This window comes from Anneissia japonica, unplaced genomic scaffold, assembly GCF_011630105.1.
Source record: "Anneissia japonica isolate Jap-2015-1 unplaced genomic scaffold, ASM1163010v1 scaffold2392_len1475705_cov187, whole genome shotgun sequence".
Taxonomy (NCBI): domain Eukaryota; kingdom Metazoa; phylum Echinodermata; class Crinoidea; order Comatulida; family Comatulidae; genus Anneissia; species Anneissia japonica.
Genome location: NW_022751777.1, coordinates 542570 through 555512, shown reverse-complemented (window position 1 = coordinate 555512; position 12943 = coordinate 542570). Strand labels below are relative to the sequence as shown.

The 12943-nt window shown below is 33.3% G+C and overlaps 1 protein-coding gene across 1 annotated transcript in view; it reads right to left on the bottom strand.

The window, feature by feature from the left end:
• The window catches only part of LOC117121816 (tyrosine-protein kinase receptor Tie-2-like), a 20766-nt gene extending 8882 nt beyond the window's left edge, over positions 1–11884 (bottom strand). The window contains exons 1-6 of the mRNA XM_033267123.1: positions 11833–11884; positions 7389–7447; positions 6701–6997; positions 1655–1909; positions 1122–1256; positions 415–564 (exon numbers count right to left, since the gene is read on the bottom strand). Coding sequence (XP_033123014.1) covers positions 415–564; positions 1122–1256; positions 1655–1909; positions 6701–6997; positions 7389–7443 — 892 coding nt within the window. The 5' untranslated portion in view covers positions 7444–7447; positions 11833–11884. The remainder of the gene's footprint in view (positions 1–414; positions 565–1121; positions 1257–1654; positions 1910–6700; positions 6998–7388; positions 7448–11832) is intronic.
• Between the last annotated feature and the right edge of the window lie 1059 nt (positions 11885–12943).

Sequence of the window (12943 nt, the reverse complement as noted above, 5' to 3'; positions counted from 1 at the left end):
TGATAATGCAGAGCGTAAATATTGAAAGTATTGAAATTGTAGAACTGGGTATTATCACTCTACAGACTGTTTCATGCTAATGCAATCTTCAGGAGTGAGAGAATACAAGGGTTGTGCGAGTATATGAATGCTATATATATATATATATTTATATATACCCCTTTATTGTTCCGTAACTTGAACACTGCTTCTACCATTCATTTGTAATACAGTAATGTATTGTGAAATGATCCATATATCTTAGTGGCAAAGGCGATGAAAATATAAAAAAAATGTTTTGGAATATTAATAAAACACTAATATTTCCTCCACGCATGTGGACTTCATCAGCGTTCCAAAAATACTTCTACCTGATTTCCGTGTTTTGTTTTTGTTTTTTTTTCATTTTCATCATCGCCTTAACGATTGCTTTACCTGTAAGGCAGTTAATGCCCGTGAATCCTGTAACACAGCTACATCCGTATGGATCTGGTAAGCAGAATTGGTAGCCTTTACAAGCATCTGTTCTATTGTGTCTTGTACAAAATTGTTCACAGTCCCATCCAAACTTATTACCACCGCACTCTGAAAATTACAAGCAAAAGATACTACTACTATTACTACTAAGCTACTGCTACTGCTGCTGCAACAACTACTACAATTCACCCTCCAAGTCGAGACCACACTTAGAACCTGAATATTTGTTGAAGGGCTAGGGTTGAAGGGTTGAAGATTGTTATTTGGGTATTTGGAAAGTGGTCTGAAATTAGAGGGGTCTCGAATTGGAGGGTGCACTGTACATACTACCTGCTACCTACCACCTACTACCACCTACTGCTACTGCTGCTGTCACTGCTGCTGCTACTAGTACTACTACTACTACTACTACCATCACCACCACCACCACTACTACTACTACTACTACTACCACTACTACTACTACTACTACTACTACTACTACTACTACTACTACTACTACTACTACTACTACTACTACTCATTTGAGCAATCCTACCAGGTATTGCTGAATCGTTTTGTATGTTTGTATTTTTATGATCCTATTTGTAAATTTAAAATGGTGGAAATATAAGATTATGATATGAAATTATATATCATGCTAAAAAGTATACATATTTCTCTACCAATTTCACATAATCTTCCCTTAAAGCCAGGTGCACAAATACAAAGTCCTGTTTTATCATCACACACGCCACCATTATAGCAGTATTCACAGTCACCCGTACAATCAGGAAAGCCCCATTTGTGACGTGGACACGCTAAAAAAATTTATAAAAAACAAACGAAATAGTAAATGATGATTGGTAGTTGTTCAGCGAAAATGAACATAATATTACAGTCTGGTATTTTTGCTGCTGCTACTACTGCTACACTGCTTCAAGTACTAAGATGGATGGATTTGTGAAAAATAACAACAAAGCAGTTTAGATTCACGACTAAAGTTGTTCAGTTAATCTTTAGCAGTGACTTGATTAAAAAAGAAATTATTGCGAAGTTATAAGGCACCGATTGGAAAATAATGACCATTATTTTTTTCAAAATTTTCAGACAGATTGACTGATCACTGACAGATCGCTGATTTGTGGGCCTCTAGGTAATTCATACGGTACATAAAATAATGTTATTATAATAAACAAAAAGAAACCGATTTTGCTACCTCGTACAGTCAGCATAATGAATGAATGATTTCGGGAATTTCGTTGCCCAGTTCCATGCATTTCGTACACCCCAGCGTCATTGACATTTACTGGATTAAACGTCAAACTCTCCGTATCGTCTGTGACTATCTCTACATTGTCTTTTCTCCAGACAAGCGGTCTATTTACGTCTCCTATGACCTGAAAGCTGATCTTGACGTTGTCACCCACATTGGCAGATACGCTTGCCTTATCATTCGATGGTATTATGATGGCTAAAAAGCACGAAATCATACATAACAAATCTAATTGTGATAAAAGGAAGCTTGAGTATTCATTTTCGATAATGCTATTTCATCCAGTGGTCAGTGGGGATTACAGTGGGGTTCAAGGAACATGTACCGCCGTCGAGAAAGAAGCTAATCATTTTGTTGGGGAAACAGCTTTGAAAAAGCATTTTCACATTCTGAAAGTGCAAGTTCTGTGAGTCTTGAGTTGCCTAATTTTAGTATTTACTCCTACCATTGTTTAATTGTTTTGGATGTGGCCCAGTAGGTAGAGATTTTGAATCTCTTGTCGGGGAATATGACTCCGAGTGGGCGCCGTCGTGTGTGCTTGACATGGGTGGGGGCGGGAACAGGGGTCACGTTCCTCCACATTTTTTGGGGGTCCCACACTTTTCAGGTTTGAAGACAAATAAATGTTATTAATATACAAAATAAAAAGGAGTGGACCTAACAAATGCCATTGAGAAACGGCACAAGTAGAGGGAATGGAATTGGAATTGGAGTAAAAAAATGTATTACATTGACTACGATTTGAAAGGTAACTCTGAAAGAGATCGCGGGCATGGCCGCGTATTCCATAATGGGATAATTTGTACATAAGAATTTTATGGTCGATAAGCGTACAGAAAAAAGGAAAGGAGGTTTAAAGACATATGAATGTCAATATATAAAATAAAAAAGAGCGGGCTTATCAAAGACACATGAGAAACAGCACAAGTATTTGGAAGGGCATTAGAAATGAATTTAAAATATTTAGTACATTGACTACGATTTAAAAGGTAACTCTGAAAGAGAATGCGGGCAGGTCCGCGTATTCCATAATGGGATAATTTGTATAAAAGAATGTTATGGTCGATCGTATCAAAAGCCTTTAGTAAGGTCTATGAAAAGTATTTGTTGAATGCGCATGAAATTTTGTTTGGGTCATTGTGAGGCGAATTGGTTGAGTCAGGTGCACCGTAACCGTTAGATTGCCTTATCTAGGAAAGGCAGGTGAATCCGTTTTACGTAGATCCTTAAACAAAAAAGAAACACTTAGATAAAGAGGTAAAATTCATAACATTATGGCAGTACAAAAAGTCTCTCATTTTATATCTACTAAAGATCAAACCCATAAGGAATATAGGAGCTCTGTTTATCATTTTAAATGTCCAGGTTGTAATAGTAATTATATTGGTAAGACAGATAACATGCTTAATATAACTAGACATTCCTCACGTTCTGATAGTGTTATAAATGATCATATACAAAATTGTGAGGCATTCCAATATGTTTAAGGTTTTCAAGGTATACTTGAAAATGATAATATAGCCTGTAATGTAAGTGATAAATTAGGTTTAATACTTTCTAATAAGAACATTAATGACAGTTCGTAAAATAAACTCAAATCACATAAATATATATTTTTAAAATAATGCTTCTAATGATTGAATGATTGTAATTGAAATGCTCATTATTTTCTATATTGTAATTTATATTTATATTTATATTATTACATTCTCTGTGTGTTTTGCTGTTGTCTGATTCCCCACATCGGATGGGGACCCACCCTTTGACAGTAATTTATTTTACTATTTGGTTATCCCGCCGGCCCTTGTGGGGAATCAGAGATCAAAATTTATTGTATCTTTTTTGTTCTTTTTGACTGTTTTATCCTTTCATATTGCAATTGTTTTCGGTTAAACAAGTGTAATGAATGAAGAAAGTTTATTCATAACTATGTCACCAACTAGGGGTAATGTTTTGATTGGTCAATCACTTTCGGTACTTGTGCATATAAGCTTGCAAATATGGATAATTTTTTTCATTCTGATGATGACATAGTTAATGTCGAAATATTGAATCCCGACACGATGGCGGCATTTCGATACTTGGAGTGTGTATTATACTATCTTATCTGAGATTAATCAGTGGACCTTTCGGTTTTTAGCTATGAATAAACTAAAGATCAATGTATTCTTACCCTACTGATCAAAGCTACCTAAAAAGCAAAGAAAGCTCCTTTGAAGCTTTCAGCCCATTGTTAGGCAATGGGTGTAGCCTACGTATAGCAAACGCTTCTTTAAACAATAATATAGACCAATTTTGCGAACTGTAAATAATGTTGGTATTAGAAAATATTAAACCTAATTTATTACTTACATTACTTATTAATTACATTACATAGCTATTCTTAGCTATGTCACCTACTAGGGGTAATGTTTTGATTGGTCAAACACTTGCAAATATGGATAATTTTTCATTCAATGATGACATAATTAATGTTGTAATATTGAATCCCGACATGATATCCTGCATTTCAATACTCGGTGTATTTATTATACTATCTTATCTGAGATTAATCAGTGGACATTTCGGTGCACCGTAACCTTCAGCTATAATATCGGCTCTGGTTCGAATCGAACGGCTCACCCGCCAATGGTTCCGGTGGTGGAACAAGTCTTCTCGGACAAGGACTTTAAACCGTAGGCCCAGTGTACGCATTTGTCCCGTGTGCACTTGAAAGAACCCAGTACACCCTTCGAGAAGAGTAGGGGGTTACCCCGGTGTACTGGTCCAATCAGTCCACTGTTGTTTAATGGATATGCCACCTGGGATAGTGATTAAGTTTGCTGATTGGCATATCCTTGGTGCTCGTGCCTAAAGAAATGAAATGAAATGATAAGGTCACCATTGTAATTAATGTAGGTATCTGGCTGGTCTTTAGGCTTTTTCTGATATCAGAATTTATAGTACTGCATGTAGACTTTGACGGGAAGGTGATCACTGATATCACTATAAAAAAAAGATTATTAAAATAGTTGGCTTTGGCAGCTTTGATTGTAGAGTTTAATTTGTTACGAAAAGATTATTAAAATGTTGACTTTAGCAGCGTTGATTGTAGAGTTTAATTTGTTACGAAATTGTTTGTACTTATTTTCGTTTTTTGAGTTGATGGACAATGAAGGAATATTGAGTAAAGTTTTTGCTTATTGTATGTCAGATCGGTATCTGGCATCTCAAACACTTCAGACCACCGCTGATTGTTAATATCATATCGAAAAGAAATATTAAAGACGTGAAGGTGATCACTGATATCACTATAAATCAAACCACTAAGGCTGGGACAGTTACGTGAATTTCAAATAATGTTATCAAGCAGGCTAACTGAGGTATTAGTAACTCTGAATAGCCGGTGAATGAGGGGAAGACAATCATTTCTGAAAAAGGAATAACATTAAAGTTACGTACGTCATTAATAAGTTCGTGTTTGGGGATATAGATGTTAAAAATCACCAAGAATATAGGCAATTTTTTTTCCCTAGAAAATTTAAATAAAACCGGATGACTGGAATGGATCAAGAGAGGGAGCTCTATATAGAGTGCCAATAATTATATATATTTTTTTCGTTGGGTCTTATAATTGCAATAAAGATGGATTCACAAGTAGAAGAGTCAAAGTGTAAATCATTTCTTTGGAAAAATTGAAGGCTATCACGATTATACATGGCAACTCCACTGCCGTGTTTATAACTTTTGTGGCTGGAAACGAATTGGTAATTTGGGAGTTGGACCAAAGCGTTGTCGTATTTAAGCCAGGTTTCACTGACTGCAATAATATCGAATGAAAAATTGAGAGATCCTAACAGATATTTAATTAGGTCAAAGTTTTTTTAAAATGCTTCTTGAAATGAAATGTATTGTTGAAAAATGTCGAATGCTTAAACCTTGGTGCGGTTGAGCTTTGGTAATATTTAGAAACCATGGTGGAGTTGAGATAGATTTGGACTCACGGCTTTGAAGTAGGTAAAGTAAATACATCAAAGACGATGTTTTTAAGTTATTGTTATTTTTCTATTGTATATCAAACATAATGATTAGATCTGTATGGTTGCCGAAAATCGCTGTTAAAAGATCATGAGAATTTGTTGGCGCTTCATTTTGACTAAGGCTAATGGTGATGTGATAATAATAATTATTACTATATAAAAGTGTTATTTCGGCCATTTAGAGGTACTATTTCCTCCACTTTTCTCACCTCAACCTCAACCATGGCGGGGCTGAGGTGGTTGTGTACTCGCGGCTTTAAAGTAGGTAAAATGCATCAAAGACGATGTTGTTAACTTTTATTTTCTATGGTACATCAAACATAATTATTAGATAATTGTCATAACTCGCTGATAAAATATCACGAGAAATTTATTGGCGCTTCATATTTGAAGTGTCCCCCCACCCCAGCCTTTTCAAACAAATCTGCGCCCTTGGGCGCCGCCACTGAATGAAACGTAATTATTTTCTTAATCTAAAGGCAGATTAAGCTTATGTAGTTCCTGTATTGCCTTATATGTCATTATAACTGTTGTATTATGCTACCCATTAGAATATTATTAAGATTGAAATGTATGACCATACGTTATTATTACACATAAAAACAAAAACCGGTTATATTCCTTTTAAAATTAGTTAATAAAATGTACAATTAAAGTTAAAATTTATAATCTGTAATATTATAGTACCAATAAGAATTTCCTAAACCGTAGATACTACGGTATATAAAATATTAGAATGATTTAGAATGAGTTAGAGTAATGGTAATATGTTAGTTATTTTAACGAAATAATACATTTTTGTTCGATTTCTGGATCTAAAGAGAATAACTTTCCTAAACAACAATAAATGGCCAATTCAAAGTTTAATTTTATTGGCTTGCCTTTTTTGTTTGAAAGGGACAATACCTCTTTAAATTTTTAGTTATTAATGTTAAAATACAGTAAAAATGCACGATCATGTGATTCTTACCATCACTGTCTCTTTTTGTAGTTTGAACGATCGTAGTGATGTGACCATTCACAAACTTGCAGTAGTAAACCCCGACGTTCCCACCTGCTACAGCTGGATCTGGTGTGGGATATCTAGTTTGACTAACACGAACAGGCCAAGGTATATCTGTAAGGCTGTCAGTGCTGTCTATTTGGTATGATCTACCGTAACTTAACATGTCACCTGAAACAATTGGAGGTGTGTAGCACAGGAATAAGCTGCCATCCTCTGCGTTGCTAGGCTGATAATTCAAAAGTGTTACATAGCTTTGGCTTCCTTTAGAAAATACAGATTATAACAATTGATTTAATTCATTACCAAATACATTTGGGATTTTAGATCACTTTTTTATGATGTAGACCTACTGTAGTGCCGTCGCTAATAATAAAATGTTAAGGCTCTCAAACATTTAATTTAATAAACTGTAATTTAGGCCTACATTGGAGTTTTTTTGCAATTTGGTTTAAAATAGAAAGTAAGATGCAATATTTATATATCTTAATAGATGGCGAACTCAAACCTATGATCAGCGGATATTTAAAGTCACCCTTAGATATACGAAATAATGAGATTCTTTATGAACCAAGTTTAATTATTATATCTGACATTGGAAATGTTTTTTACAAAAAAACCCCATCTCATCTTAATGTACGGTACATAAACCTACCAAAGCTTAGTCTGTTGAAAATCATAAGTTGTAGTCCGATGATGACGAAGAGCATTTCGCTGTCAAAACAACACATTTTCACTTAATGAGAGAGGTGAATGTGTCAATTGCAGTATGTATCAGTACAATTTATTTGATGAAGCTATTCACAAGTGGAAAGAAATCTAACAAAGTTTACGTTTAAATAAAGCATAAATAATTATTCATTAAAATATACTTTTTTCATCGATATAATACCATTATAAAAGAATTAAAGATTCGCTTAAATCAAATGGCACCTATAGCGTGTCCTATAGTATACAATTGATGTAGCTGTTGTTGAAAATTCTTTTTTAGTGTTTGCAATTAAAACACTACGTTACATTTCTATCAAGCTACGTTGTTTACCTAGTAATGATATAACTGAACACAATATGCTGTTATTTTGACTTAATGTTACCATCATATTACAAGATACAAGATACAAGATACAAGTCAACTTTATTGTCAAAATAATACATTTTGAGATATTTGTTGTACATGACATAGAATCGTTCATAAACATATAGAGTGTTAAATAAAGATTTCTTAGAAAATAAAAATTGAGTCCTGTGCAGTTATCTTCTGAAATTTTGATTAAATAGATTACAAGCGATGTACAATGCTGAATTTTTAAAACGGTTTGTGGATATTTTGTTTTGTTTATGTTTAACCCTTCCCGATCTATTTATGATAATGTCTGAAAATAATGGATGGGATGAATCTTGCATAATTGAATTAAATTTCTTAAGTAAAAAATCATTAAGAATATCTTCCAAGGACTTAATGTCGGCTCCAATCACTCTTCCAGCCTTATTTACAATTCTCAATTAATTAATTAATTAATTAATTCTTCAATTAATTCTTCAATTAATTAATTCTTCAATTAATGATGAAAAGCGACGAAAATATAATATACATATGTTTACTTTCTAGTGAATTTTATCTATCGTTATAAGCCATGGCATTGGAGTTGAATAGCTTGGTGGTTGAGATTCTTGCTTTCTAATACCAGGGCCCTGTGTTCAATTCCTGTCACGGAAACGGGATTGCCACCTATCTAATAGGACAGTGATAAGTTACTATTGGTAATTCTTGCCCATGTATCTAAAGGAATAAAATAAATAAATAAGTTTTCGCACCTGAGGCTGAAACATAGCACAAACCGCTTCCAGTCCGTCAACAGTGTAAGCCGAGGTATCTAATTATGACCGGCCGAGAACTGTCAGCCCTTTGTCAAACAGTTTTCCACAAGGAATGAAGTCAGGACGCTGCGTTAGAGTTCAATTTTATATTATTTTCTGAACTTTTAGGTCTCGGTCTCTTTAGGCCTTTAATACATTAATGCTTATCCCGTATTTTATGATATGAATTGGAGCAAAATACGATTAAATGATTGTCGCTATTATTTGAAAGTCGAATATAGAAAATTGCAAAAACGTTAAGGCCTACCTCTCCACTCGACTTCCTATCTACAAGACTGTTGGTATTAGACGATTTTCTGTTTTTCAAAGGGTTAAATTTTCTTATTGACATTATCGTTAAGGTATTGAAAGTAAATAGGACATCATGTAGTGAGATGAGAAGCACAAAGACTACCACCAATTGAGCCCACTGTGTGCGAGCTGAACCGTGGAAATAGAAAGTACCGAAAATTTTAAATATGTTTTTTTATCTCTTCAATCAAGTTAATCGGCAAGACTGTTATTATTATGTGTGGTTTACTTCCTGTAAATCTGTATTCTTGTATTTGTTTATGTATAGGGGTAGTAGGGGGTTTCCCTTCTCTACTGGTCCATTTCACAGCCCATACTTGTATATGCAGTATGTCCCAAACTTCGTAATTTAAAATTTTCAAAATATACGTATTAATGAAAATTTTAAATTACGAAGTGAATTAGAACTATATGGCAACCATGACTTATATTACATGTATTTAAATGCAGATGAAAACACCAAACTTCAATTTATTTTGGGCAGCTCATCATTGTTTCTTAGCAGTAAATCTGAAGATATTTTTGATAATTTTTGTAAACAATATATTAAAAAGGCTTGGAAATTTCGCAATGACATTATTAATTCCATGTCTTGATTGATTCAGTTTCATTTACCTTAATTGCTTTTATTGTGTACTTGTGTGTAGTTTTTAAATTTTAGCTGTGTAATTTGTAATTGTTTTGAATATAGGGTTATGGTGCATTTTGTATTACATTATTTATGTTAGGGAGGGGAAGAACCTTAATTATTAGTTCTGTAAGTTTTCTTATGCTTGGTAATTTTTTTGTATTTGGTTTTATCATTTTTAGTCTAAGTATGTTTTTGTTTTCATGGATGCACCTTCTTCTTTTGAAGTGTGCCACTGTTTCAAAAGTGTATATCCTAATAAATAAATAAATAAATAAATAAATATATTTGAGACCAAAATTAGTTGTCTATGACCAACGGTTAAGGAGATATGCATATGCACAGCAGTGGTGGGCATAAAAATCTGTTGGAGGGCCAAAGCAAATGTTTTGATTTAACACCGAGGGTCGCACTCAATCTTTGATGTCTACTGCAGTGTGCTTCCCAAACCCTTCATGCACTGCTTTTATACCACTTTATTATCAGTTTTAACACTACTTTTTACATGTGTCAAGATATAATTGATCATGAACCCTTTATTCAAGAAGGAATTGACGACATAAATTTATGGACAGGTCAATCACCGGACGCTAATAGAAATAGATAATTCTTTTTATGTTATTAGATTACTTGTAAACTGGTATACATCTCAGAAATTTCTCGTCAGATGGGGAAATTGTTGTTCATTTAAGTTTGATGTATCAAATGGCGTACAGTACGTCAGAGTGGGGTTATGCCACCCCTCCTTTACAATGTATATAATGATGTATCAAATAAGAAACTTGGGAATTGTAATGCAGGATGTCATATGATAGACCTAAAATACAACCATTTTAGCTATGCCGATGATATGCTTCTGTTTGCTCCTTCCTTGAGTGGGCGCCAACAATAGGTTCGCATAGCCTATGTGAGGAACATACTGAGTTTCATGACATCATTTATAATGCCAAAAATTCTAAATGTATGTGTATCTGTCCAAGTTTTGAAAGTTGATGGGAGAGCCAATAACAACTATCCCTTGAGTATGTGAAACAATTCACATATCTTTGTCACATTATAGCTAATGATTTAAAAGACAATGCTGATGTAATGAGTCAGTATATCTCTGTGTCAATAGAAACGTGCTAAGTAGGCGATTCAATTTCTGTTTTGAAAAAAAAACAAGTGTGTGTTATTTAATAAAAGCGTGAAAGCTTAAGAGCATAGGTTTGTTTCCTGTATTATTTATTATGTACATATTGTTTACCTACTGTTTTGTATAATGTCATATATAGAAACGGATGTGTTTCTTTTCTTTATTCAATATTTTTCCCTCCTTGGCACTTTACAATGCCTGTTAATCTGTGATGCAAGTTTGAAATAACTTTTAACATAAAATTAAGGTATTATTAACAGAGATACATGCATATATATGCATGCACATACTACATGAATACTTACATACATACATAAAGCCTACATGCTTTAAACTTTTTTTTAAAGACTTTCGACTTATAACATACAATAAGTAATTTTAAAACGCGGTTTAGGGTGAAAAAAATTCACACCTGTCTAGAAGAATGGGTCCGAACGTGGATACCTTTTGCAAATGTTTGGCACGTTTTCTCCACATAAATGTGATCCAATACAAGAGCTTATACTCATATATTTATAATTTGATACACACTACCCAATGAACCAATAATTATGACAACCACCTTACGTTCAAATGTAGTGTCTACAATTATTAATTCGCATTGTACATGTTTTCTGAATTTGATCTTAGAGCAAGTGTCAACAAACGCATGAAATGGGGTTGAGATTTTTACAATAAATGCTTTTTGTAACCGATTATCGATCAATAGCAAATCCGGTCTACGATGTTGACTATGCTAAAATCTGCCCAATTATTGAGAAACATTAAAATTGATTAACCAGTCTTTACTCATAATTTCCTTATGGATTATATCAACTATTTTGTCGAGCGGCATACATATTTCTGAAAAGCATACATCCATTCATCACATGTGATCATTTGGGTTGTTACATACTACACACCTTTTATCATTGGTATTTGGATAATATCTATTTAACAACGTGCCTACTTCCTGATATCTCGCTTTATATATAAAACTAACAAGATTATCTCACAATGATAAATTTTCAAGAAAGGATGATGACAACTTTAAGTCTCTACATTCTGTAGTAAATACCCTTCCTTGTGACTTCAAAGCACCTAATCCTTTAATTCTATTTTCATTATGGGTATTTTTAATAACAGTGATACATGCAAACGCCATACACATAATACATGAATACTCACATACTTTATTTAAATCCTACGTACATATATACACACACAGTAACCTGCAATGCTGAAGGAGATTTAATCGTTATTAATAAACAAAAATGTCAATACATTAATTCCTATAACTGTACTTCTTTTATATAGGCCTAATACATAATATATCTAATTTATATACTTATATACTTACTTACATTCAGATATTTCTGCTTAAATAAACAGTCCTATGAACCTTTTGGAACTGAATAATACAGAACAACATACTGTAGTTCCGCTAACCTACGATCTTATTGTAATTATTTTTTGTTCGTGTACACTAAAGTCATTGTGCATAGCAGTAAATTCACTGTTAGTTTGTGGATGACGTATGATTACTTGTAAAATAAGAACTTCACTAGCTTGTAACTATTCTATATGACTATGCAGGGTAATTTTAATTACCAAAATTATTGTAACATATATATACATATTATACATATACATATATATATATATATATATAAATATGTATACATATATATATATATATATATATATATACACGCAAACATATACATACATATACACATAAACGCACATACACATATACACCTACATACACACACACACATATACATATGCATATACACCTACATATACCTACATCTAGTCTCTTAACACACATCTAAGTTTATTTTGCTGCACATACCGATACCTGTTGCTAGCTGACTTCATTAGTTATAGTTTGTCTTTGCAACATTTTTGCTTGTTTGCCAGATTCAAGGAACCAGGCTATTTGAATGGGCCTAGGGACTGTATTTTGGAATATTAATGGAAAACATAACATTCCATTCATACTGCTGTCAAAATAACTGTCAAATGAGCATGCACAAATACAATAAGCATTGATAAAGGGAGCTATTTTTGTCTAGTATTATTGACAATGTATGAACACTTAAATACAAGAGGTGCTATTCCCAGCTGGTTTTTATTAGAATACCAATAGGCTTGAATTCTAGCTCTATGGCTATAAAGGAGAGTGGAAAAAAATAATTAAAACCCATATTAGCCTAAACAGTCATCTTTGAGACTAAAATGGCTGTGTCCCCTTAATAGGAGTTAGACTTTGTATAAAGTTAAAAGATATATT